Below are 27,928 nucleotides of genomic sequence, written 5' to 3'. Positions count from 1 at the left end.
CCCTACAAAAGGGCTGATACAATAGTGTGGCCAGAGTGCAAGAATAAAATCAACTTGAATGAAAAAGTAGTTAGCAGAACTTTGCCCAGTTGAAAAAAATCACACCCACAAATAAACACACAGAGAGGGAGAAGTCAGAAGAAACCAAGTGAAAAGTGATGGAGAAATTAAGGCTGCCCCTCACCCCAAGGGAGGTATGAAGGGGGGGAAGGGGAGCTCAGGAGCCTCATGTTGCAGATGGAAAGCCCCCTCCAAGTTCCGTCTTCTGAGTCCTGGGAAGTGGGGAGCCCAAGTCCCATGTTCCACTGCCACCTCTTTCCATGCATAAGGCACTTGGGAATGCAAAGACCAGACCTATAGAAAAGGCCCAATATGGCCAGGAAGGAGGAGGGGATCTGGGGCACCTCCCCCCACCCTGATTCCTTGGGAGAGACTATCCTGGTTTATGGGTCCCAGGGCTGAATGTTGGGGGGGGGGGGGCGCAGCCCCCAGGATTTCTCCAGCTTCGCTTTGGCTTCGTGTCTTTCCAGGAGAGGCTCCTGTGGAGGAGAAGCCATGCAGGGCTGGGTCTTCCAAGGGGGGAGACAAAGATAAAAACCAGAGATATAAAACAAAAGCTTAAAAAGGAGGAAGCCTAATCAGGGATTAGCCAAACAACCCAGGATTCATCTGCAAAATTGTCTCCTGCTTATTCAGAAGTTTGTGGATTAGCAAAGTCTTGGTGCAGAGTTTAACTCCTGACAGAAGGGGAGAATATAGACCAGCATTTTTCAGACTTGGAACTTGAAGATGAACTGACTTTGATTCCCAGAATTCCCTGGACAGCTTGATGGCCAATGAATCCTGGGAGATGCATTGTTGGGTGGTGAATTCTGGGGGTGGAAGTCCATTCATCTTAAAGTTTGAAAAACACAGATGCAGACCAACAACTCTCCACACGTGACCTCCAATTTGGAAAACAAGAAACACACCTGAAGAGATCATCAGTCATTGGCCAGGTTGCATAAGGCAGAAACCGTGAATTTTTATGGCCATCAGATGTGAATCATGCCACAATTAATTGGACTCACATATAACCTCAAGACCCTGATCGTGGTTTGGAAGCTATCCTGCTTGGTTCTTAGAAGCCTCTGAGCCAGGGATTGCGAACCTTTTCTGCAACAAGTGCCAAAAAACTGTGGAAATGTTGCGTGCTTTCGGATTGCATATGGACGTGCTTGTCGTGGCTGCGCTCCAGAAAAACCGAACTTCCAGATTCTGGGGCACATGCATGTGCAAAGATTGGCTGGCTGGCTCACATGTACACACTGGTTTTTGGCACTGCCACACAGGAAGGGAGTGCGCTCTGGAAAAATTGAACCTCTGGGTCCTGGTGCACATAAACACCTGACAATCAGCTGGCTGGCCCAAATGTGCACGCTGGTTTTCAGCACTGCCATGTGCATGAAGTACAGCTGATTGTCACACGTGTGTGCATGCCAGAGACCTGGAAAACGAACAGGCAAGGCCGCGCGTGTTGGGCGACATGGTTCTACCATAGGCTCACTATCATGGCCCTGTACTCATCCTAAACTGGACATTATTTTAAAACTCCTTGTGCCTGATAGTCAAATCTGCCTTGGTTTACCTTCCCAATAAGCAATTGAGTTGAAAGATCACTTTGAAGCCGTTTATGAGGATGCCCTGATAAAGTGGGATCTCCCTATGAAAAGGGAGAACACAGAGACCCCTCTTACATTCCTTTTCATAGTTGGCAGAACAAAGAAAAATGAAAGAGGAAAGTTGATTGGACAGGATAAAAGCAACCTTTGCATAGGAAATCAGTTACATGTACTCAAATGTGTTACATATTTGCATCCCATAATACCACACGTTCATTAAATTGAGGGGCATAAATTGTAAGGAACACAGTTGCTTATAGTTCAAGAAAGAGGTAAACCAGATCCCGATTTATGCCCCTTCTGTGTGAGTCTCTCCCTGGGGGATCTAACTGGGGTCTCATCCCAGGTGAGGAAGGGGCTCCGTCTGAAGGCAGCAAAGTCCCAGGAGTTCCCACCTGTCTCCATTCATCCCCTTCTGTCACAGTCACACTCTGACCCTTTGTGTGCAATTGTATGTCTTTGTGTTGAATGTCTTCACCATTTGGGAAGGAGGCTTCCAAATAAGACTACAGACAATCCTCATCTTACGACCACAGTGGAGCCCAGAATTTCTGTTGCTAAATAAGACAGTCATTAAGTGAATTTTGCCCCCATTTTACGACCTTTCTTGCCACAGTTGTTAAGTGAATTTGGCTTCCCCACTGACTTTGCTCGCCAGAAGGTCCCAAAAGGCCATCCCATGAATCCGGGACACTACGACCGTCATAAATATGAGACAGTTGCCAAACGTCTGACTTTTGATCATGTGACCATGGGGATACTGCAGTAATTGTAAGAGTGAAAAATGGTCATAAGCCCCTTTTTTCAGTGCTTTTGTTAACTTTTAACTAAAAGAACCGTTGTGGGTGGAGGCCCGTCTGTTCTTTGTCCAGTGTTGTTTAGACAGAGACACAACTGTCCCCACAGCTGCCTTCTTCCTCAGCCGGAGTCCCCGGATGCTCTCCAAGAGCAGCCCCACGGAGAGAGCTTTGCAGTAGTCCATCCTGGGGCCTGAGTGGCCGTGAAGGGAACCACGTGGCCCAGGAAAGGGAGCAACTGGGGCAAAACCCCAAACTCTGCCATGGCCTCTCCTGACCACGGCTGCCCCCGATCCTCAGGCAGGAGTTGTGGATCTAGAAGGACCCCCAGATCAGGCACGGGGGGGGCTGCTGCCCCCCCATCTATTCATACTCAGAGGAGATAAAGTCCCAGAACCAAAAGGGAAAAACAACTCAGCCCCCCCCCCCCCCATTCGCTCCTGCCAGGTTCAACTGAAGGTTTTGTCCCCCATCCAATGCGCTGCGACCTTCAGGCGCCTGGAGAAGGAGCCTGGTCTCCCTTCCTGGGACGTCTTTGTCTCCCCAAAGAGAGAGAAGCCAAGTTGTGGGGGCTCCGAGAAGCCAAGTCTCCCCTTGTGGAGCTGCAGAAAGAAGGGAGGAGGGGGCTTTCCAGGAGCAGGAGGGGCTCCTGGAGGGAAGGAGCATTTCACTCCCCTCTGCAGGAGACGGAAAAAAGGAGGATGGTTTCTTAGACTTTCCCCTCTTCAGTCCGGCCTTTCCTGCCCCTCCCTCCTCTCCTGAGTCCAAGGGAAGTGGGGCCCACTTAGGAGTAGAAAGAAACCGGTTCCTCTGGTGACCTCCAGGAAAGGCCCAGCAAGGAGGCCTTCAGTTCTCTGGGACGGAGTCAGAAGGAAAACAGCCTCCAAACAGTCATCCAATTATAAGCAGAGGGAAAAAATATTGGGGAGGGTCAAAGACACACGAATTAAGATCTCTCCGTCTTGTCTTTGAATGGGAGATTCTTTATTTGTGTCTAGGAGTGAATGAGGATTAATCAGAGTCCAATCTTGGAAGGAACTGGACGTAACCCGGGAAGAGATTCCCCTCCATCTCAATGGGGACCTCAAAGGTATTGGAGGAAAAGCAGCTGGAGAGCCAAGAGGAGAAGCCATTTCAACCCTCGATGGGTGGAAAGAGTCCCAGGAACAGGAGATCCCTCCCTTCCCCTTACAGGATCCCCTCAGGGGGAAACCAGATCCATGCAGGGAGGGTGGGGAGGCCTTCAGAAGGAGCCCTTCTCTTCTCTCCCAGGAAAGAGGCCGCAGGAGGGAGGAACCGTCGGAATGTGAGGACTGGGGAGGAGAGGCTTCCCAGAGGGAGAAGCCCTGAAGAGGAGACCCAGGGAGGGTGGAAAGAGCTTCAGAGACGGGATCTCTGGATCACCATATAACGGGCAGTTGAATTTATTTATTTATTTATTATTAGCGTTTATATACCGCCCCCTCTCCCGAAAGGGACTCGGGGCGGTGTACAGTCCGTATCAAAATACAACAAATTAAAACATAGTAATAACTACATAAATACGTATATGAGAGGAGGATAAAATATGCCAAACTGTACAGCTAAATAAATAAATTGAAATGTACAAAATTTAAAATGCCAATGTCATATCAGATTAAATTTAAAAAACTATCCCTCTAAAAACCATTAAAAATGTGTATGCCAGGAGGTAGACATTATAAATTATGCCAGACCAGCCAGTCGGAACAGGTGTGTCTTCAATTTCTGTCGGAAGGAGCGGAGGTCAGTAGTGGTTCTAATGTCGGGGGGGAGGTCATTCCAGAGGGTTGGGCCCATCACAGAGAAGGCCCTACTCCTCGGTGTCGCCCGTTGGCATTGCCTCGTGGACGGCACCAGGAGAAGGCCCTCCCTGTGAGAGCGAATTGGCCGCAGGGATGTATGTGGGAGGATGCGATCCCGCAGGTAACTAGGCCCTATGCCATGGAGCGCTTTAAAGATGGTAATCAGAACCTTGAAACGCACCCGAAAGACTACAGGCAGCCAGTGCAGCTCGCGCAGGAGAGGTGTTACGTGGGAGTACCTAGTACTCCCCATGACTACCCGCGCGGCTGCGTTCTGGACTAGCTGCAGTCTTCGGGCGCGTCCCAAGGGAAGCCCCATGTAGAGAGCGTTACAGTAGTCCAGGCAAGACGTCACCAGTGCATGAGTGACTGTGCGTAGGGCATCACGGTCCAGAAGGGGGCGCAATTGGCGCACCAGGCGAACCTGGTGGAACGCCCCCCTTGCCATGGCTGCCACATGATCATCCATTGACAGCCGGGCATCTAGGAGGACGCCCAAATTGCGCGCCCGTTCCACAGAGGGCAATTGTTCGCCCCCTATGGCCAGTGATGGAATCAGCTGGCTGAACCGAGGTGCCGGTAGCCACAGCCACTCGGTCTTGGAGGGGTTGAGTTTGAGTCTGTTGTCCCCCATCCAGACCCTGACGGCTTCCAAACATCGGGACATCACTTCGACAGCCTCGTTGGGGTGGCTTGGGGTTGAGATGTACAACTGAGTATCATCAGCGTACAGATGGTACTCAACCCCAAAACCATGGATGATCTCACCCAGCGGCTTCACATATGCGTTGAACAAAAGGGGCGAGAGGACCGACAAGAGAGTGGCCTCGGGGTCGACCTCTGCCCCCCAGTCAACACACATTGCATCCGGCCGGAGAGGTAGGAGCCGAACCACCGTAAAACGGTGCCTCCGACTCCCATCCCCTCCAGCCGGCGCAATAGGATACCATGGTCAATGGTATCAAAAGCCGCTGAGAGGTCTAATAGGACCAGGATAGAGGAGCAACCTCTATCTTTGGCCCTCCAGAGATCATCAACCAACGCGACCAAGGCTGTCTCGGTGCTGTGCCCAGGTCGGAAGCCGGACTGGCGTGGGTCTAGATATACGGATTCGTCGAGGCGACGTGGAAATTGCTGCGCCACCACATTCTCAACAACCTTCGCTAAAAAGGGGAGGTTGGAGACTGGACGGTAATTAGCTAGCTCCGTTGGGTCAAGTGAAGGCCTCTTGAGCAGGGGCCTCACCACCACCTCTTTCAAGGCAGTCGGTAAGGAACCCTCACTCAATGAGGCGTTCACCAGGCCCAGAAGCCAGCCTCGCGTCACCTTCCAGGATGCCAGTACCAACCAGGAGGGGCACGGGTCCATTGAACATGTGGTGGGTCGCAGCCGTCCACGCAGCCTGTCTAAATCCTCGGGGGCAACAGAGTCAAACTCCTCCCAGAGTGGGCTCACAAGACTCACTGAAGACGGCTCGTCCGGTCCACGGGGGGGGGGGCATCCGCTCCGGATCTGAGCGACTTTGTCCTGCAGATATTCCCCAAACTCCTCTGCTCTTCCCTGCAAGGGTGCCTCCCGCGTCTCCTGCTACAGGAGAGAGCGGGTCACCCTAAACAGGGCGGCAGGGCGGTTATCCGCAGACGCAATGAGAGCGGCACAATGTCTATGTTTGGTCGCTCTCAATGCCACAAGGTAGGTCCGTAAATAGGCTCTTACCTGTGTTTGGTCAGACTCGGAGCGTGAGTCTCCACCTGCTCTCTAGACGTCTCCTATGGCGCTTCATCACCCTTAGCTCCTCGGTGTACCAGGGAGCCCGGGTGGGTCGCTGCCGTAGGAGAGGTCGCAGAGACGCAACCCGGTCCAAGGCCCCCGCCGTCGCCCTATTCCAGGCGTCGACTAGGTCCTCCGACCGAGCGCGGGTCAGGGCTACAGGTAAAGGCCCAAGCTCCGTCTGGAACCTATCCGGTTCCATCAAGTGCTTGGGGCGGTACCAGCTTGAACAAACTGGCTCTGCCTCCTCGCGGTGGAGGGTAGCGCCAGGGAAGTCCAGCCGGAGACATGAGTGATCTGACCATGACAGGGGCGTAGTCTCTAAATCCCCTATTCCCAGATCACTCGTCCACTGCTCAGATACAAAGACAAGGTCCAGTGTGTGGCCGCCTTCGTCTGTGGGGCCCTGAATTAGTTGGGTCAGGCCCATGGCTGTCATGGAAGCCATGAACTCCCGAGCCACCTCGGACGCTGCTCCCGTCGACGGCAGGTTGAAATCCCCCATAACCAGAAGTTTGGGTATCTCAACCGCCGTCTCCGAGACCAGCTCGAGGAGCTCGGGCAGGGCCGCTGACGTATAGCGAGGAGCCAAGTATGCAATCAGCAGACCCCACTGCCTCCCTGGGCCCCATTTCATACCCAGCGACTCACACCCGGGTATCTGAGGAACAGTGAACTCCCTCGGCTCTAGACAATCCCGTATAACTACCGCCACCCCACCACCCTTACCCAGGGCCCGAGGCTGATGGAATGCACGGAAACCCGGTGGGCACATTTCCACGAGGGGTAAACCACCCTCGTGACCCAACCAGGTCTCTGTTATCCCTGCAAGGTCCAGCTCCCCCTCCGAGATCAACTCGTTAATGAGGGGGGCCTTGTTGGTCACGGACCTTGCATTGCAGAGCATCAGCCTCAGGCCCTGGCTCTGTAGTTCCTGACCACCTAGGCTGCGGGGGTTGGTACAAACGACCGGGCGTAGCCAGCAGCCACGGTCTCCCAACCGACCTTGCGATATTTTCTTGTCCTCGCATCCCCCCGTCCCCGCGACCGTTGTAATAAAACAACCCTCTGCTGGAATAACTTGTTCCCTCTCCCCCCTCACCCCGCTCACTTCCTTCGTGGACTCACCTGTTCGTCTGGCGCTGGCTTCCCTCCTGGCCTGGTTAATCCCCCCCTTCCTAGAACCCCCTAAAAACAGAATAAAACATTTTGATAAAAATGCAGATTTCCATTCCTCCCTTTCTTTCTGACCCCCAATGACCATCAAGGTCTTGGCTGATCATCGCAGACCTCTGCCTCTCCTAGCCACTCGGGAGGGTCTCCTTCACTTTGAGCTCTTGCGTATCTCCCTAGGCTTCCAGCTCCTCCTGGCCACTCTCATGAAGGAGACATCCCATGCACGGTCCCCACCTGTCATGGATCCCCCACCCAGGCCCCTCTGTAGACATGACTTCAGAGGAGGAGGGGACATTTCAGTCAGCAGAGAAAAGGCACCGAGTCGAGTGTTGGTCAGGATCGGGGCTCAGAGAGTGCTGGCCTGATGGAGCAGCCTCAGCTGGGTCTCCGGATGAGGGAAGGCGGAGGCTGAACAAGGGAAGCCACAGCTGCAGCAAGTTAGCCAGGAGGCCCCAGGTGAGGATCGGGAGCAACTGCTGCCCGTTAGCAATGAGGAGGATGTGGAGTCCACACCTCCTCCTGATCCAAGGACACGTAGAGCAGAGGGAAGGCAGGCACAATGCCAGTCAGCTGGGCTACTTGTGAGGATGCCACCTTCCCTCTCGTAAAGGGCTGCACCGGCATTGCCTGCTTCATCCTGCTCTGAAGACTTGAGCATTGCTACAGCAAAGTGCCCAGTTCTAGACCCCTACCATTTATCCTGGCCTGTTAGACTCATGGACGGTTTTCCTGGACTTTGTGGGTGCCCATTGGACTCACTTACCCAGGGAATCTTGCCGTGCTGAGCCTGGAATCCAGATCTGTGCAACAGGGGTGCTTTCTTTTTTTATATATATATAATTTTTATTATGTTTCAATTACAAAAATAAACATTCCATCTTTCCTTATGCTGTGTGTCGTCTGGGTACAAACATCTCTGTGCAACATTGTTCCTCATTTGCCACATCTTTCACATTCATATTAACATTAACATCCCTAAGCTTAGTATTATAATATTTTGAACATTTAAACATTATAAAACTCTCAATTTTCCTTAATATCTTCAAGTGATGATACCACATTAACATTAAACATCATTATTCTCATCATACACTTACTAACAGTTTTCATCTTCTTTATGTCTCTAAATATATTTTCTACTTGTTTTTTAGCCTTCTTCATTTCCAAACTCCTTTTTTATTCTCCAACCATTGGTAAAATACTTCCCAAATCATGTAATATCCACTTTGCTCTTTCTCCTTCATTGCTAATGTTAATCGGTTCATTTCTGCACATTCAGATATTTTCCTTATCACCTTCTCATCAGCAGGAATCTCTACATTTTCCCAATGTTGTGCAAATACAATTCTAGCTGCGGTTAATACATGAATGATTAAATATACATTCTCTTTATTATCAACAGGGGAGCTTTCTGTGGGTCTCTTTGGGGAGTTTGAGTAAACACCTGTAGACTCTTGGCCTCTGTTTGTGTGTGTGTGTGTGTGTGTGTGTGTGTGTGTGTGTGTGTGTGTGTGTGTGTGTAAGAGGGCAGCATAGATTGCTGCAGCCTCTACATTCCCCTCCCCCCATCACTGCTTGCCCTATGGGAGCATGGAACAACTTCTAGTGGTCAACGTGCAGTTAGCCCAGCCAATGGCCCAGCTCTCCTCCCAGTTGGCCCAAATGCAGCAGCTGCTTCAGCAGACCCTTGAAGGAAATGCCCAGCATCGCTGCCTGTTACCTTTGACGGAACTTTGGAGCAGTTCCCGGTGTTTGTGGGACAATGCCAGCTCTTCACGTGTTTGAGGCCGGTTGATTTCCAGACAGACTGTGAAAAGGAGGGATTCATCATCCGTCTTTTGACCAGCCCAGCAGCCCATTGGGCGACTCCACCATTCATGCAGGCCATCCCACCCCTGGATGGTTAGCTTCTGCACCCAGGTGTGGGTGATGTGCACTGTGCTGGATGAAAAGAGGGGAGGCAGGGAAGACTTGGGGGTCACAGAAACCCCCAAACTGAAAGCAAGCTACGGAAAGCCCTCAGGTAAACCAGGAAGAGGCGGAGAGGATCCTCAGGGATCTAATCCTGCTAGATCCTCTCCCCACCATTTCCTTCCTTCAAACACGTGTCTCTCCTGCTCAGAACGTCTGGACGAAGCAGCCGCTTCCAATTTCCCGCCGCTCAACCCCGATTGTGCCTGGAGACTGATGACGCTACAGAAGGGAGAATTCGAATTGGTCTGCTTGGGCTTCATCGGATCCTGGGAAAACATGATTCGCTGGTTGTAGCCTGCATTTCTCTGCACATCCCGCGTTTTTCAGGCATTGCGTCGTCTGAAGGCCCGTTCTGGGCTCGGCAGCATGTGCGTGTATCTCCCCAGCCTGATGTTTCCAGCCCCAGAGGAGGAATCTGGAAGGGGTGTGGAGCGTTTGTCTCGGATTTTGGAGGTGGGAGGGCCACGCCAGAACTAGCGGCAGCACCAATGAGAATTCTCCCTTCTTGAGTGTCACCGGGCAGAGTTCACCGGGCAGAGTTCCTTGGGGCTTCAGCTGAAGGACGAAAGCCAATTCTGCGGAGAGAGAGAGAGAGGCAGGAAAAGTGGGAGGGGGGATCTTGGCCTGAAGAACCTACTGGGGCTTCTTCTCTGCTTGGAACGCTCTGCTGCACTGGCTGAAGTAGAGGGAGACTCTGCCTGGAGACCGATGACACTGGAGAAGGGAGAATTCCCATTGGTCCTCCTCCTTTCTGGACCCTCCAAATCTCGACTTTCGAGGAAGCCCCATTCTGGGCTCTGCAGAGTTTCTGCAATTCCTTCGCTTTGCGTAGAGAGAGAGCCACCGGGGAACTGCACTCCCTGAGCCAAAGAGGTCCGTGGCATCTTGAGACAGGTCGTTTTCTCATGGGGGGGGGAACAAACACACCCTCAGGAGGGGGTTGGGGGGCAGGCCGAGACAATGCAGCCAGTTGGCCGAGCAGCTCATACAATTAACAACCCATTTTAGGGAACCCGTGGGAATTGTCTGAATTCCACCCCTACCTGGTTCCATGTTGGGCCAAGTGATACGTCCCTCCCCCCTGCTTGTGGGCAGACCAGAGACATTCAGCGTGGATTATAGACTGACCTCTGTCTGATCCATCAAACCTTTTCTACCTGCTTAAAATGGAATTTGCAAAGTGACCCGAGTGGCAATCAGAAGCCATTCTGAAACCTCAGGCTGACTCCTGATCCACCAACAATCTCTGTGGTTGGAAAGCAGAAGACTTTCCATGGGTGCCTCTTCCTAGAAACCTGGATGTGCCCCCCCCCCATCCCCATTACTCCCCCTCCCCTTCTTGACCTGGATGAATAGGCGGCATTGAATGCAGGGAAAGGCTTTATGGACAAATGATAGAGTGGCAAAATAAAGGGCCGGAATAGTGTTAGTTGTTGCTATTTTCATTCTCTGGATGAGGAAGGAAAAAATAGAGTGGGGATTTCTCAAAGGTAGATACTTAAATAATAACAACCCCCAAGTGAAACCTCAGACAGCTGTTCCAGTCGATGCTTTCTGTGAAAGGGGTTTTATCAGGAAATCAAGAAAGAAGGACATAATAGTGATGGAGAGCAGGTCAATCCCTGCATTCCAGGTCATGCTGCCATTCCAAGGCTTCTCATGGAGATGATCCAACAACACGGTTAGAGCAGGGCTCCTACAGCTCTCATCTTACCTTGGGATCTTACTCTCTCTCTCACATACACAAACTTTTAGTTTCTGTCAGTAGGAACAAGGTGTCTGGTTCATTGGTAGTTGCTGAATATTACATTCCTCTGAATGACTTTCACAAAGTTCTCTTTAGCAAGATTTATTGGGTTGAATAGGGAGATACAAGAAGTACAGCCATTCAATCATTTCCTATTCTGAAACAAGTAGATTTGATTTTCTTTGGCTCCTGCCTACTATCTAAGTGGAAAGAATATCTCCTTTCAAATAAAAGAAACATTAACAATTCTTCCAATATCATAATGGTGTTATATCTCATGTTTTTACATTTATTTACCTTCAAATAAAAGCCAAAGGGGCGACTTGGAGCCAATCACCAGGGGACTCGAGTTCTAATCCTCCCTTAGGCATGAAAACTTCCTGGGGGACTTTGGGCCAATCACCAGGAGTCTCCTAAATTCCAATCCCACCTTAGTTCTTATTGAACGGGGCTGTGAAATTTGGAAATATTTTCTCAGATTAATTTGGGATACCAGAATTGGGGATTCCTAGAGTGTGAGATGTCCGAGTGTCCAATATTGTGGTGTGTGATGGAAGAAAGTGAAATTGTGCAAAAATGTCTGTTCCGTGTTGAGCAAAGCCATAAGTCTCTGCCTTCTTCTGCTTGTGGGAGAACCAGAGGCCTCTGTGTGGTGAATCTTAGACTGACCTTCTTCTGGTCCATCAGATCTTTTCTTAACTCCTTAAAATGAAATTGCAAAGGGATCCTATCCCCAATTGGGAGCCATTCATAGACCTAAACATTGATTACCAACTGATCAGCAATCTGTGTGATGGGGAGCAGAAGAGCTTCCATGGGTGCTTCGTCCTAGAAACCTCAAAGTCCCCCACCCCCTAATTCAGCCCCTTCTTGGACCTGGATGGATATTATGCAGCATTGAAGGTTTGTGACCTGGTCAATGATGCGGCTGCCTTTAGACAGGATCCCTCCAACCTCCTTCTGGGGAGAGTCTCAAGGTCCCCTTTCTCTGGGCATCTTCTCCAGCCCTTCACAAACAGGACAAGCTTGGAAGAGGAACAGAGAAAATGCTTTAGGTAGAAATTGTAGAGTGGGAAATTAAAGGGTGTGAAAACCGCTATTTTAATTCTCTGGTTGATCAAAGAAAAAAATACAGTGGAAATTTTACACATTTTTAAATTTACTTTGTTTCTATTATTTTGCTGTGAAGTTCCTACCAAAATAAAAACAATCCCAAACTGAAATCCCAGACAGCTGTTCTGCTGAACACTTTCTGCAAAGGAGGTTTTGTCAGAAAATCAAGAAAGAATTATATATTCGATTTCCCTCCCCAGCTGACAGCCAGTCAAACATGGCATTTCACATCATTCTGGCATTCTCAGGGAGAGGATCAGGCAACTATGCTGGTTCTTGGTTCCCACAGCTTCCTCCTGAACTCTTTTCCTGCTCTTTCTCTCTCTCACATACACACATACATTTAGCTGTAGGAACAAGTGCCTGAATTATTTTTAAAGGTGTCAAATTCAATAGCTGTTGCTGAACAGCAAATTCCTCTGAATGACTTTCAGCAAGGTTTATTAAGTTGAAAGGGAAAGGAGCTAGAACAATTCAATAATTTCCTATTTTGAAACCTATAAATATTTTCTTTGTCTCCTGCATACAATCTAAATGGAAAGAATATCTCCTTTCAAATAAAATAAACGTTAACAATTCTTCCAATATCATAATGGTATTATATCTCATGTTTTTACATTTGTTCTGGCTGTGAGATGCTCCTTTGTGTTCAGGTCTGGCCTCAGAAGGATAATGTAGCACTTGGGGATGAAGATGCAGCCTAGCAGACCAGCACTGGAGGCCAGGATGGAGAAGACCTGAACAGCCACCATGTATTTCCCTTTGGTGCTCAGGTAGGTGGGCACAAAAGTCACCCAGACGCTGCAGAAGACCAGCATGCTGAAGGTGATCAGCTTGGCTTCGTTGAAGGCCCCAGGCAGATTCCTGGCCAGGAAAGCCACCGTGAAGCAGATGGCAGCCAGGAAGCCCATGTAGCTGAGGGTGACGTAGAACATGACAACGGCTCCTTCGTTGCATTGCAGGGTGATCTCTCCATGCTGGGAGTGGAGGTCAGAGTCAGGGAAGGGGGGAGAAACTCCCAGCCAGATGGAGCAGATGATAATTTGGACAGCAGAAGAAAAAAGGATGATGGAGTTGGCCAAGCTCTTCCCCAACCATCTCTTCGCTCGGTTTCCTGGTTTTGTGGCCAGGAAAGCCAGCACCACCGTGATGGTTTTGGCCAAGAGAGAAGAAACAGCAACTGAGAAGATGATGCTGAAAACCGTTTGTCGGAGAAGGCAGGTGGCTTTCCTTGGTTGACCAATGAAGAGAGAAGGAGACAGGAAGCAAAGCAGGAGGGAGACGAGGAGGATGTAAGAGAGGTCCCGATTGTTGGCTTTGACAATGGGAGTTTCCCTGTATTTAATGAAGATGATTAAAACAAGGTCTGAGTTTAAGAACAAGAGTAGGGCAAAAGAAACCAGGATGATGCCCAGATGTTCTTCATAAGACAGAAAAGTTACAACTTTGGGGATACATTGGACTCTGTCCTCATTTGGATATTTATCATCTGGACACTTGATGCATTTTTCCACATCTGAGAAACCAAAAAACAATTTTCTTTAACATTCTGTCCTTCTATCTTACAGGAAATACCTTCTTTGGATAACAACTGATACCATGGACATTTTCCAAGAAGTATTTCTTAATGATTTCATTAAAAAGAGCATAAGAAGGATATTTTATATAACTATATATATAACTAGGTATTTGAAGTTGAGGGAAGTCCTAGGATGTTAATTATTTCCTGTGTAATGTGTAGAATCTTCATAGGGAGCTACATTACTAGAAATTACTAATGAATCATATAATCTTTTTTTATGCAAACATCCTGAGTCCTGCCACATGGCAGTTAATATACTGGACTTGGAGGATACCTACAGTATCTTTTAACACTTAAAAACAATCTTGAATTAAGGGGAAACTTCCTAATAGTAAGAACAATTAACCAGTGGAACAGCTGGCCTCCAGAGGTTTTGGGTTCTTCAACACTGAATGTTTTAAAGAAGAGACTGGACAGTCACTTGTCTGAAATGGTATAGGTTCTCCTGCTTGAGCAGGGGTAGAAGATCTCCAAGGTCCCTTCCAGCTCTTCTCTGATTTATTGATCTACATGACTGGCAGAATATTTGTGTAATGAGTTCCCCCCATAACTATCCACAGCACCACATTATGGACCAGTGACACCTTCTCAGTCATCCTCAAGGGGAGGATTCAATATACAGTGAATTGCAGGGTCTTTCAGAAGGTGGACCTAAAACAATTCATCAAGTTTCAAAGAACTCAGGTGTTCCTAGAAAGGTGAATTTAGCAGCACAAGTCCAAACTAAAAAGCAGAAGAGATATTTCCTAAAATAGTAGTAAAGCTTGCTCAGTCTTCCACCTCCTCCTCCCAACTCTTCCCAGCCCCTCCTTTAAAGTTTTTTTGATTTACTTCCTTTTAAATTATTAATTGTGTAGGTTAAAAAAAAAAAAAACAGGTGAACTTCAATCTCTCTTTTAACTTGCGCTTTCATGAAAATGTTCTGGAAGGATCCAGTTCCACAAAGCCTCCCATTTTCCTCAGTGTGACCCACCTTCCTGAGTGGAGAAGGTCCCCTCCGGACAAGGAACGCAGTCATAGCAGCAAACTGGCTCTCCTTCTCGAGCCCTCTTGACAAATCCAGGATGACAACTTTCCGCACAGTTGGACTGAGGCAGGGACTGAGCAGAGAAACAAGGAATGCCAAAGAAATGGTGCTAGGACTCTCCGTCCATGGAAAATGGAGGGAGAAATGGATGGAGACAAGTAGCCTCTGGTCTTCACTGAGGTAAATATGAAATCTCTGATTACTTCTAAACAGATGCAGGAGGGATAACAACTGGAAGATTCTTCATTTACTTCCTCCCTTTTGATTTTGGTATTTAATATTACAATAAAGTAATTTTCTACTTTAAACTTTCTTAACGGATTGAATTGAAAAAAAATTAAGTATGATGATATATGTAAAAGATTTAGGAAACTTTTATTCCATTAGATTTTTTTAATATAGAATAAAACTGATGAAGAAAGAAACCTCTGACCAGTAAGATCTTGAAAGGTTTCCATAAAACATGGCAAAGCCCCTCCACTTAGGTCCCATCTGTTAAAGAACTTCCATTAGATGACACCAACTGGCATGGAAGGCCAACCACCCTGGAGATTATAAGCTTTGCCCACTTGAAATGGGACCTCAGGCTTTGGGAAACAGAGAAAAGACACGAAAATTTCTCTCACCTTATTGAGCAACTTTAGCTGTGAAAGAGCATCTTGATTGATAGAAAGTCTTTCTCTTTCAAAATACGCCAGAACCTCTTTCCTGGGTTGTTCGTTGGGAAGAACCAAGCAGCCGTGAATGACAACATCTGCTGTTATCTCCCCATTTTGGTCCAAGTACAGTTTTCTATCAGTATTATTCCAAAATTCATTCTTCTCCAGAAAGGGATGAAACTAGAATGGGAACATCCAGGAATTTGAAAAACAGAAAACCTTGTTTCTTATCCCACATTGAATCTTCTACAATTGTCTCATCTCCAAATATGGTTAAATAGGGTACAAATACTGCCAATATCTTCATAAGTGAATGAAAAATTTTGAGAAACATTTGTCAATCACATACTGACAAAATATAAAGAAAATGTAATCCATACAGTTGGTCAATTATAGGGAACATTCAATAAAATGAACAGAGAAAAAAAAGATGATCCATAAACTCTTTGAAAACAACAGGTTGATTCCCTGAAAGCATGGGTTGATCAAGAAGAAATCTTCCAGGCTAATCTTCTCCCTTGTAATCCTGATGGAAAACACCTCCAGATGTGCTAATTCTGCTTTATTGTAATGTGACTTTAACAAAAATTGTAAAATCTTAAAGAAAAAAATCTCCCACCAACACTTTTCTCAGCCTGAAAAGTTAGGGAGGATCCTTTCTGAGTTTCTTTCTCTCCCATTATGCAGCTGCAGGATTCTCCCCTCTTATCAGGTCCTTCCCTAGGAAGCCTCTCTTCTCCTCATCCCAAAAGTCATTCTCACATATCATTACACTTTCTAAATGGATTATGGGAACTCTGGTGATAGAACTGGATTTCAATAAAGGACTCACAAAGAATTTTGTGAATTTTGTGGAAACTTGAGGGGTGGTATGATAACTAAATGGATAAAAACTGTCTTCAAATTTTTTTTAACAATTTTTAATCTTTCCTATGAAACCTGAAGATGATGGATTATAATTTGCCATTGGTCATCAATTTTTCTGTTATTAATTCAGTAATTAATACAATCTTAAGTAAGTAAGCTAATTTGATGTGATTTAAAGAATATAAAGTCTTTCAACTTAGAAGCTTTATTTGAAACTTTATTTTAAATTTCATTTTAAAAGTTTGATAAAATAACAATGGTTTTATATCAACTTAAAGGCAATAATCAGAAGCAATCAACAATTGTTGAATCGGATGGATTGGATGGATGGACTGGAACTTAATTTGCTGCTGGCATCCCTGAGGAAGGAGTCTGGTTTGAAGGGAGGCTGCTTGGAGATGGCTGGAGAGGCCATGGACCCTGAAGACTCAAAGTGGACAGAACGGATGACTGATGAAATGGATTCTTTCAAGAAGATTGAGGGAGATTGGGGAATGAACTTGTCATATTTAACTGGAAAACAAGTCTTATTTATTTATTTATTTTTCAAAATTTATAGACCGCCCCCTCTCCCCGAAGGGACTCGGGGCGGTGTACAGGCATCTCATTAAAAACAGGTACAAAAGATAAATACCCTTAAATATATTCCCTTAAAAGCGAATTAAACCTAAATTCAACTGTACAGAATAATAAAAGTTAAAATCAACTAAAATGCATACCCCTAAAAATTTAAAAATACAGACTTGAGGGACTAAAATTGGTATTAGGCCAGGCCAGCTAAATTGAACAGGTGGGTTTTAAGCTTCTTACGGAAGGAGCGGAGGTCGGTGGTAGTTCTGATATCCGGGGGGAGGTCATTCCAGAGGGTCGGGCCCATCACAGAGAAGGCCCTACTCCTGGGCACCGCCCACTGGCATTGCCTAGTGGATGGCACCCGGAGGAGTCCCTCCCTGTGAGAGCGAATCGGCCGAAGGGATGTGTGGGGCAGGATACGATCCCGCAAATAGCTAGGTCCTGTGCCATGGAGCGCTTTAAAGATGATAACCAACACCTTGAAACGCACCCGGAAAGCCACAGGTAGCCAGTGCAGCCCGTGCAGCAGAGGTGTTACGTGGGAGTATCTAGTAGCTCCCACAATTGTCCGCGCGGCCGCATTCTGAACCAGCTGCAGCCTTCGGGTGCATCTCAAGGGGAGCCCCATGTAGAGAGCATTACAGTAGTCCAGTCGGGACGTCACAAGCGCATGGGTGACTGTGCAGAGGGCGTTCCGGTCCAATAGGGGACGCAATTGGCGCACCAGGCAAACCTGGTGAAATGCCCCCCTTGCCACGGCTGTCACATGGTCATCCATTGACAGCCGGGCATCCAGGAGGACACCCAAATTGCGTGCCCGATCCACGGGGGCCAGCTGTTCGCCCCCAATGGCCAGTGATGGGCGCAACTGGTTGAACCGGGGGGGGGGGCGGTAGCCACAGCCACTCCGTCTTCGACGGGTTGAGCTTGAGTCTGTTATTTCCCATCCAGATCCGTACGACTTCCAGACATCGGGCCATCACTTCGACGGCATCGCTGGGGTGGTCCGGGGTAGAGATGTACAGCTGAGTGTCATCAGCGTACAGGTGGTAATCTACCCCGAACCCATGAATGACTTCGCCCAGCGGCTTCATGTATGTGTTGAACAGGAGAGGCGAGAGGACCGACCCCTGCGGCACCCCGCAGGTGAGCGGCCTCAGGCTCGACCTCTGCGCTCCTGTCAACACACATTGCGCCCGATGAGAGAGGTAGGAGGAGAACCACCGCAGAACGGTGCCCCTCACCCCCAACCCCTGCAGGCGACGCAGTAGGATACCATGGTCGATGGTATCGAAAGCCGCCGAGAGATCTAATAGGACCAAGATGGAGGAACAACCCCCATCTCTGGCCCTCCAGAGATCATCCACCAGCGCAACCAAAGCCGTCTCCGTGCTGTGACCGGGCCGGAAGCCGGACTGGCGCGGGTCCAGATAATCAATTTCCTCCAAGTGCCGTGGGAACTGTTGCGCCACCACACTCTCTACAACCTTCGCCAAAAAGGGAAGGTTGGAGACGGGGCGGTAATTTGCTAACTCAGCTGGGTCCAGAGAAGGCTTCTTGAGTAGGGGCCTCACCACCGCCTCTTTCAAGACGGCCGGCAAGAACCCCTCTCTCAGTGAAGCGTTCACTAGTTCCTGGAGCCAGCCTCGTGTGGCCTCCCAGGATGCCAGTACAAGCCAGGAGGGACACGGGTCCAGTAAACATGTGGTGGCTCGCAGTCGTCCACGTAACTTGTCCATATCGTCGGAAGCAACAGAGTCAAACTCCTCCCAGGATGGCACCTCAAGACCCACCTCCGACGTCTCTTCTAGACCGCTAACGGAGACCCACTCGCTGCGAATCTGAGCGATTTTGTCCTGCAGATATTCCCCAAATTCCTCTGCTCTACCCTGTAAAGGTTCCATCAAGCGCCTGGGGCGGAACCATCTAGGACATTCCAGTTCTGCCTCCCCGCGATGGGGAGTAGCGGTTGGAAAGTCGAGCCGGAGAAGTGAGTGATCTGACCATGACAGGAGCGTGATAACTAAATCCCCTACTCCCAGATCACTCCTCCACTGGCCAGAGACAAAAATAAGGTCCAGTGTGTGACCTCCCTCATGTGTGGGGCCCTGAATTACCTGGGTCAGGTCCATGGCTGTCATGGAAGCCATGAATTCCCGAGCCGCCTTGGACGTTTCCCCTACCGATGGCAGGTTAAAGTCCCCCATGACTAGCAGCCTGGGGGTCTCAACCGCCATCTCGGCAATCACCTCGAGGAGCTCGGGCAGGGCCGCTGATGCATAGCGAGGAGCCAGGTATACAATCAGCAAGCCCAACTGTCTTCCTGGGCCCCATTTCACACATAGGGACTCACAACCGGTTATCTGTGGCACAGTGGACTCTCCTGGCTCAAGGCCTTCCCTTACAATAACCACTACCCCGCCACCCCTACCCTGGGCCCGCTGATGAAATGCACGGTAGCCTGGCGGGCACATTTCCACGAGGGGGAGACCTCCGTCGTGGCCCAGCCAGGTCTCCGTTATCCCTGCCAGGTCCGGCTCCCCCTCCGAGATCAAGTCGTTAATGAGGGGGGCTTTGTTGGTAACGGACCTGGCGTTGCATAGCAGCAGTCTCAGGCCCCGGCTCTGTAGGTCCTGACCACCTAGATTGCGGGGGTTGGGACAAATGACCGGCCGTATCCAACGGCCACGGTCTCCCAACCGGTTAAAAGATCTCGGCCTACCCTCACACCTACCCCTCCCCACGACCGTTAGAATGGGAATACCTTCTTCTGGAACACCACCACTCCCCCTTCTCTTAGTCGCTCCGCTCACTCCCTTAAGAGCCATTGTTTTAAGAGCCATTGTTTTTCCATTTACAGGAGGTCCTATTGTAGGAAGTTATCACCCAGCCCTCTCCCAGAAAAATGAAATATCCTAGGAAATATTGATAAGGCAGAATATTATATTTTCCTGGATGTGAAAAAGGGAGAAACACATTTTAAACACAAAGTAAATTCCTGCAGCTTCCTGCCCATCCCCACTTTGTCAATGGGCCATTAAGAAGGCCAAGGTAGTCCACTTTACATAATAAAGAGTTCTCCTCTTCAACTCCAGAGTGATGGGATTAAGGCAGGATAATAAGCCTTTACTCAACTGACCACATGGCATCTGAACTCAATCAAACCTGGATTCAAAACTCAGCCTAGAGGGTTGCCCTTGCACGGGCCCATGGGAGTCTGGCAACCAATCAGAATACATTTCTTACACAGGAACAGGAAACAGATAGGTGGGCAGAACAGATTATAAAAAGCTCTGCAAGGCTCTCCTCTCTTCTGCACTTCCTCTTCCCTTCTCTTCTTCTCCACCAACATTGAAGCATGCGATCACCTTTTCTGTTCAGGACTCAAGCCTGTCCACCATTAAAACCATCTTTCCAAGCAGCCTCCATGTCTCCAGTGTCTTTTTCCCCACTTGGAGCCGAACCCAGAAGGACATTTCTTCCAACACTATGACTTTGGGGAATGGAACGCAGTTGTTGGGAAAGATCGTAATTAAAATTTTAAGGAAATGTATTATTATTAAGAATCAACCAAAGATGTTTAACCCTGGACAGATTCTGGATGGATCAGAGGTAATGATTGTGGTGGTCTGTGGTAGATAAGAAGCCCCTATAAATATTCTGTGAGTTAAATACAACAGCAGATAACACAGAAGTTTGAAGTTTTGAAATTTAACTTTAGTGTTGGATTGTCTGTTAACTACATTTTTTATATACAGCAGATAGATGACAAGTCAAGTAGTTGCAAATAGATGCGTAATTTATAATGGTGGGCCTGTTTTGCAAGAGGGAGAAACTATTATAGCTGTATTGTATTCAAATGGGGGGACAATATGCATGTTTTTGTCTGCTTTTAATGCACATTTTCTTTAAAAAATGTGTTGTCTACTTTTGTTTTGTCATTGTAATAGTTTTATTTTACCTTTTTGAATAAAAAAGGTTATTATAAGAGGGATATCAAGTTTCCAGAAACAATATTTATGATTAGCACACAGAGAAGGGTGCATAAGTAAAAAGCAGTAGAAAAATATCTGATTTTTAGCAACTAGGACTTGACTAACAATAGAGTCTCATATAAGAACATAAATGCTTGATTGGAAAAAAGATGAGGGATACCAAATTTTATATGTATGCTTGTGGAAATGATCTCAAAATCGTAGTTAACTGGAAACAGAATCTGAGTCAGCAGGGAGATGTCCATGGAAAAAAGGCAAATGCAGCCGTAAGAATCTGAGGAAGTGAACGTTCTGGTTCAGGGAGACCCAATTCAAGGACCAGGTCCCCTTGCAGGCACCAAGCTTGGAGGAGAATTTGTACAAAATCTACGTGAACTTCAGGGAAGGACAATGAAGCCAAGGAAGAGGAGCTGCTGTTGAAAGGAGCTGCTCTTAGCCTTGAGGAAAGACAACAAGAAGAAGAGCTGAAGATGAAGAGGAGTCTGGGAGCCCCCTTTTCCAATTGAAAAAATTTCTCGGTTGGGGAAGGGAGGATACAGCCAGTGCTGGGATTCAGACGGTCCGGCCCTGTTTGAGTGAACTGATAGTAAAAATTCTGCCTGGCCACGTCTCTCCCCACCACTACTTGCCTCGCAGGCCTTGGTGGGGCCTTAGAGTCATTGCTGCAGCTGCTGTTTGGCTCCCTTGCCTCGACCACATGGCCACGCAGCCCAGCCTGTTTGCCTGTCTTTGCCGTGGCCTCCTGCTCATCTTGGCCTGATCCCGAATGCCCACCTCAGGCTGCTCCTGACCACTCCAGCAGCGGCCATTCTTCACCTTTTCCCTCTTTCCTTTCCTTTCTCTTTTCCTTTTTCCTTCCCTTCCCATTCCCTCCATTTTTCATCCTTTCCTTCTTTTCTATTTCCTTTCCTTTCCCTCCCCCTCCCCTCCCCTCCCTTCCCTTCCCTTCCCCTTCCTTCCTTCCTTCCTTCCTTCCTTCCTTCCTTCCTTCCTTCCTTCCTTCCTTGGGGTCTGAGGGAGAGTCAGGGGACCCCTTTCCTCTTTGACCCCCTCCCCAACATCTGCTCTGATGGCAATTATGGCTAAAAGGCCTTTGGAAGCTGGGGCTACCTCTCCCCCTCCCCATTGCAGAGTACTCCTGGTGTTGGGGGAATGAGCAAAAAATGGCCTGTTTTTCGCAAAAACAAGCCCTTTTTTTTGTAAAAGAAAATGCACGCATAACCTTATGGAGCCTTATAGAGTGCTGCTGGGGGTTGGGGTGGGGCAAAAATGGCCCATTTTTTTGCTCATTACTGCCCTCCCCAGCCCCCAGGAGCTCTCTGAAAGCCTCCATAAGGGTATGCATGGCCATTTTGGTGAAGGGGGCGGGGCTTCGGGAGGCAAAAAATGCTGCATTCGATGTACAAGACGCACCCAGATTTTCAGCCTCTTTTTTGAGGGAAAAATGTGGGTCTTATATTCCGAAAAATACGGAAACTGTTGTGCTGTTGTTGCTCTAGCCCCACCTAGTGGCCGGGGGCAGATAATCCTAAATATAAGGTCTGAAGCCAGACTCCATTTTCTATCAGCCTTTGGAGAAGACGGAAGCAGCCGTTGTGACCGAGACCCCTGGTCATCCGGAGACGCCTCCGTCCCTCACACGGAGAATCGTTGGGGAGGTTCCAGCTGCTTCTTTGCTGGCTGTTAGTTAATGCTGCCTATCTCGTCTTTCTTTTTCATTTCCACCATTTGCATCTCCTCAGTTTCACCTGCCCTCTTCTCCCAATAAAGCATCCAGATCCACGCCAGGCTCCCTTTCATTGGAGGAGAATATGGGGGCTTAGCTGCCTGTCCAGCTGCACACAGACCCACCTGCAATGGGGACGGAAGAAAGGTGGAATTCCACCAGACTAACCACAAACCCACAAATACGGGAATTTATTTTGAAAAGAATTCAGCATTTTCCAATTAGCAGTGCTAAATATATAAATGCCATGGTATCTACTCTTTGGAACCATTAATTCCCTGAATAATTAAATTGGCCAGATGTGTTGAGATGGTTCCCCTCCTTCTCCTCTGGATTCCTCCTCCAAAGGATCTGAGATTAATGGATCCATATCGGGACCCCCATACCTGCCATGGCTGTAGCCTTGGAGACCCCAAGATCTTTTCATCCTCCTTCCATCCCCTCCTCGATCTGGAAGAACATGCAGCATTCAGGGCCTGGGCCAGAGTCTTCATGAAACTGTAATAGTGGTAGTCATTTGGGATCCCTCTTCTGTCCCTTTTCCATTGGGCCTCCAGTGGGGCTTTCTGGGTGCATCTTCTGCGGCCTTTGACAGAAAAGACATTCTTTGAAAGAGAACAATGAAAATAAAGATGTTGAAACTTTTCTTCCACAAAGAAATAGGTTTTAAAGGCAGAATCTTTTGGCCTTCTTTAGTCAGATAAGCAAAGTTCCAAATACTATGGATGTATTTGAAAAGTCTGCGCTTGTCCATTGGATACCCTGAAAAACTTGTGATGATCCAGACTTTCCCCTCAATGGGTCCTGGCAGACGCATAAGTGTTAAATGGAAAGGAAGAATTCTGTCCGTAATGAAATCAAATTCCATGAAGTGAACAAAGATGTTGACTTGTCTCCACTTAGAGAGGGAATCCCTGAGGTATGCAGTATATCCAGTCTTTGAGAACAGTTGTGATATAACCACACAAATTCCATTCCTGACAAGCAGAGGAGTAAAAGTCCTCATGAAATTCTCTCCATTTCCTGTGTCTGAAGCAAAGAGGCCAATCAGGGTCCATCTGAAGTGGAGGAGCAGCTGGACAATTGCTGGGTACTGGAATCCTTCTTTGAGGTCCATCTGGTGGAAAAAGGGGAATTTGCTTTTATCACTCAGAGCCTCTGAAGCTGTTAAATGATTGATCTGAAAAAGGAATTGAAAGGATTAGAGCCGTGATGGGGAACCTGTGTCATGCAGAGCGTCCTCTCCCGGCACACCAGCCCCCTCATCCCAGCTCCACTAGGATCCACATGCAGGTGCACCTCCTGCCGGCCAGGCTGGTTTTCGGGCCTTTGTGGAGGGCCAGGGTGGGGGACGCGTGAGTATGCAGTGGGGGGGGGGGAGCACTCACATTGCGCAGGAAACTCCAGCGGGCTGGAAGTGAGTGTGAATGGCCTCCCCCCCCCCCCCCCCCGGTGCTTCCTGGCTCAGTTGGAGGCTTCCTTCAGCCTTCAAACATTTGCAGGGTTTGGGGGGTTTTTTTTGCTTCCAGGTTGGTGCAGGAGTCTTTCCAGGGCCAAAATGGGGCATGGAAAGCGCAGGGTTTCCCCCCCCCGTTATTCCCGAATTGTGAGCTCTTAGGAAAGTATCCCCCCCTTGTGGGTTGCTAACAGTTTGTGGGTTTCAAAAACTCTTAGAACCTCTTCTGTAGGTGTGGCCTGCTTTGTGGGAGTGGCTTGGAAGTTCATATGACTGGGTGGGAGTGGCTTGGCAGTCATGTGACCGGGAGGGAGTGGCCAAGACGATGTCAGCATTCCCAGTCAAGATAGAGGTATAAATTACACAGAAAAGAAAGAGGCATCCATACATGTGAATTTAACTTCAAAGCAGTGGCAACAACTTTAATTCATTAAATAATAATGTTTGTTAGGGCTATGCACTGTTTTTGAATATATAGGAATGTAAAGCCCACAGCATCTACTTGCTACTTTTTAAAGCAGCGGCACCTTTTTCCTGGATTCATGAAATATCTACTTTAAAGAGTTGTGGGTGGGTACTATATTTACAGTCTTGTATTCTCTTCAGTATTTTGTTTGGAACAGAATCCAAAGTACCATGCAGTCCTAGCATTTGTACTAAAGCAGTGGCAATTTATTTTACAGGGCTCTGAGCACTCCTCCAGATCTGGTCAATGAAGCAGATGTTCCAAAGTCCTCCCACAACTTTCCAACGCTTTGAAATCCCACCAAATGATTTAGACAGGCCTATTTCATACTTTCTTCTATATGGCAATCAGGGTGGTTTTACAGATGGTTCACAGGTGGTCTATTTCCCAAGTACTTAGAGGGCCAAGAACTGCCTTTCCTAGATTGCAGCTTTAGCTTCCATGAATGTTAACACACCTTCAGGCCATTCAAATATAGACTAGCTCTGATCCGGGAACCATATCACATGCTTTATATGTTAATAAACATATTCAATGTAATCATTATTGCTAAAAAAAACAGGCAGCAGTTAGAGTAGTTTGTATCAAAACATGGGCAATAAACAAGAAGTTGATTCACCACCACCCCCTACTTTAGCTTCTTTCTGTCTTATCTAATATTTTTCTGCAATTCTTCCATAATCCAGACTACTAAAAAGAGTTCCACATAATTAGCCTTTTAAAATAAGCTTGATGTCCAACAGATTTCCTACTTATTAATATGAACAGGTTCTGGCCTGTTGTTTAAAAAAATAAATTCATCCCACAATCTACAGGAAAATGCAGTCTGTAAGTATAATTTCTTTTGTGCTACTACTAACACCACTACACATAAGCACCATACAAAAGGCTAGTAAGGTTATTTGCAGAACAGTGTGCTCTCTCACACTTGCCTTTGTTGTTTAAACCACTTTGTAGAGTATAATATACAATATACTGTGTATGTAGAGGGGAAACTACTTGGATTGGCCACCCTCTTAAAATCTTGGGCTTGGAATTATGTGCACCAGAAACAATACCTATTTGTTTCAGAGTATTTTCAGATTGACAGGCTGTCATGTACTGAACTACCTGTTCTTTGTTTTGTGTACACAAACATAAAGTACAATCGGTTCAACTGTTAACTCTTTATACTGTATATAATCTCTGAAAATATAAAAGAGAGAAAACATAGGACTCCCCAGTCTATCCCAACCGCATTTCAGTTTCTGCAACTTCCCTCCACCTTCAAAACCCAGGGCCAAGAAGTTATATTCCAATCTTACACAACAGAAACAACCCCCCCCCAAACACACACACACTCACTCACTCACTCACTCACTGTTTCCATTTCTTTGAAGGATTTATCAGCACCTGTCCCTGCATAAAGAGGCTCAAGGAAAGATAATCAATTTCTTATTGGACTTGGAAGTACTTAGAAGTAGCAAAAGTTCCCACTGCTTTCCAGTGTCTCAAAAGCCCATCATAAAGGCGAGAGTCCATCCTTCTGCTTCTCAGTGCAGAAATCCCTAATATGTTCCAGTAGATTTCAAAAGCATCACTTGGAAGCAGAAACAGCCAATGTGGACCCTCAAGAGTAGTCACTGCTATATAAGGTTTCTTTAGTGGTGTGAGCTATACAATTTAAAGTTTCTGCACACTGCTATCAAGCAATTTAAGCAGGAATATACCTCTGAGTGAACAGATATTTTGCTTATGGCATTTGTACTTCACTGCAACAAGCAAGCACTCGCCCTCTAAATAAGTTAGACAGTCATAATATTAAAACTTGATAAGTGTTCTTAACAAGAAATTCACAATGGTAGAATCACATACATTCCAAAAATACTTATGATATTTGCACAACCATCTGCTTTGCAATTCTTGTCTTCTTAACTGATGGGAGACTGAAACCCAATAAATATATCACCAATAAAAAAGAATAGTATGTCGGAGTATTGAAAAACTCAGCCAAATGGGAAAATGCAAAGAAAAAATATTGGACTTCCTGCCAAATAGTAACATTTTAAATATAGTATGTACAATCCTTCAGTTAAATTATTGCTGAACAATTTATAATAGTTGCATTACAATATTATTCTAAGATATTGGCCACTACTACCCTACTTCCTAGCTGTTCACTATTGTCTCTCCCCCCCCCCCCGATTTAAGGGCATTGAAATAGTTTTGATGAAAGTTGCATGATATGAAACTTCTCTCCTTTGAAATGTTTGGTTTTAATTCTCCAATGAATCAAAAGGAATGTTTCATGCTTCCTTGTTACACAGCATTTGTTTTAGCTTTCCATAGCTCTCCCCAAAACCAACCAAGGAAGATAAAACCACAGAAATCTAATACTGTTGTGCACAGCTTTGCACTAAATTATCTGTATAGTAAGCCAAAAATAGTTTAAGATTATAATTAGCCCACCTGTTTCCCCCATTAACATGCAAATACATTTTTCTTGTTCAGAGACTGCATGAGAGATTTCCCAGTCCTTGCAAAATATCACATTAAATCCACATAACTACTCAAGTTTGTTTTCAGTATGCGCAAGGAAGGAGCAGGCACAATTTATATATAGTATGCACAATTCTTTTAGTTGAATTATTGCTGAACAATTTATAATGGTTGCATCACAATATTATTCTAAGATATTTGCTACTACTACCCTACTTCCTAGATGTTCACTATTGTCTCTCCCCCCCCCCTCCAATTTAAGGGCATGTGAAATAGTTTTGTGAAAGTTGCATGATATGAAACTTCTCTCCAAGTGAAACACTGACCTCTTAGCCAGGTAAGTTTGTTTTTTTAAAGGAAGGGGGCACTATGAGTTGGAGGAACAGGAGAGCCACTTACCTCCCCCCCGTTGAACTTTGCTAAACGGGGTGCCCCACTCCGTCTTTTGCCCAAAAAATAAAAGCAGGAAGGAGAGCGGGTGCTTACCTGGAGAGAGCCACATCACTCGGGGCCATGCAGGTCTGACCATCCATTTCTCTTTAAGATGGCTGGTAAACTCCAAGTCAAAGTCTGGCGGAGGCAGGAATGGAAAAACGACACCAACTACTCCCTTGCAAGAGGAGCGAAGGAAACCGCCTGGGTCTCTGATCCCGACTCACCTGTCTGGAGCCGCCGAAACTTTAGACTCTGGTGGCAGTGCTGGTTACCCGCAGCTTCGGCATCCCTGAAAGGCGACTCCACATTCTCCCTTTCCTTCTCCCCCCCTCCCTTCAAAAGCTGTGAGGTGCTTTCTCAGCACCGGTTGCCCAGCTGGCATGGCCCCACGCCCTTGTCTCCTCCCTCTTCCTCCTCCTCACTCCCCAAAGACTCTTCTTCTCCTTCCCGGAGCTCAGTGGGAGCCGGGCACAAGGGTTGGGAGGCTGCTTTTGGAAAACTTCACCGGGAAGGGAGGCGGGAAACCAGTCAGGGGGGGACGACATCCTGGAACTTGCCTAGCAGGCTGGCCGCTCTGCGCAACCTACCTCCTGCTGCCTCCAT

The 27,928-nt window shown here is 47.4% G+C and overlaps 1 protein-coding gene across 1 annotated transcript in view; it reads right to left on the bottom strand.

The window, feature by feature from the left end:
* Positions 1-12,666: 12,666 nt before the first annotated feature.
* LOC309392686 (vomeronasal type-2 receptor 26-like) overlaps positions 12,667-27,928 on the bottom strand; it is a gene marked incomplete at both ends in the record, with an annotated part of 54,956 nt that continues 39,694 nt past the window's right edge. The window contains one exon of the mRNA XM_081954114.1: positions 12,667-13,577. Within this exon, the coding sequence (XP_081810240.1) occupies positions 12,667-13,577 (911 nt within the window). The remainder of the gene's footprint in view (positions 13,578-27,928) is intronic.

The sequence above is a fragment of the Natrix helvetica genome (genome assembly GCF_964273705.1).
Source record: "Natrix helvetica genome assembly, chromosome: 5".
NCBI classification, from domain to species: domain Eukaryota; kingdom Metazoa; phylum Chordata; class Lepidosauria; order Squamata; family Natricidae; genus Natrix; species Natrix helvetica.
This window is presented reverse-complemented; position numbering and strand designations above follow the sequence as displayed.